The 567-nt window shown below is 51.9% G+C and overlaps 1 protein-coding gene across 1 annotated transcript in view; it reads left to right on the top strand.

Annotated features, from left to right (window-relative positions):
- Positions 1–231, top strand: part of RSPO1 (R-spondin 1) — a 5,987-nt gene extending 5,756 nt beyond the window's left edge. The window contains exon 5 of the mRNA XM_010134328.1: positions 74–231. Within this exon, the coding sequence (XP_010132630.1) occupies positions 74–231 (158 nt within the window). The remainder of the gene's footprint in view (positions 1–73) is intronic.
- Positions 232–567: the final 336 nt, after the last annotated feature.

Genomic DNA, 567 nt, shown 5'->3' with positions numbered 1-567 from the left:
CCCCCGTGGCACCCAGCCACGGGCCAGCTCGCTCTGCCAGAGAGCCTCACGGTGCCCCTTTGCTTTACTGCAGGGAAACGGAAGAAAAAGGAAGAGCAAGGAAAGCAAGATAACACTAATGGGAACAGAAATCGGAAAGACACCAAAGATGCCAAGTCTGGCACCAAGAAGAGGAAGAGCAAACAGAGAGGGGCCACGGTCCCCACGACGGCCACTAGCCCTGCCCAGTAGCTGTCCCTTTCATCACCTGATGGCAAGACTTCATTGCTGCTATGTATATGAAAGCTTTATTGAACCAGAGCACTGCTACACAACACATACACACGTCCAGAAAGACAGACATATACTCCCAGACCGACCTACAGAAGAAGAGGAAGAGCAAACAGAGAGGGGCCACGGTCCCCACGACGGCCACTAGCCCTGCCCAGTAGCTGTCCCTTTCATCACCTGATGGCAAGACTTCATTGCTGCTATGTATATGAAAGCTTTATTGAACCAGAGCACTGCTACACAACACATACACACGTCCAGAAAGACAGACATATACTCCCAGACCGACCTACAGAC

Source organism: Buceros rhinoceros, unplaced genomic scaffold (assembly GCF_000710305.1).
Source record: "Buceros rhinoceros silvestris isolate BGI_N320 unplaced genomic scaffold, ASM71030v1 scaffold28924, whole genome shotgun sequence".
Classification (NCBI taxonomy): Eukaryota; Metazoa; Chordata; class Aves; order Bucerotiformes; family Bucerotidae; genus Buceros; species Buceros rhinoceros.
The sequence above is the reverse complement of the archived record's forward strand: the minus strand, read 5'-3'. Positions and strand labels throughout refer to the sequence as shown.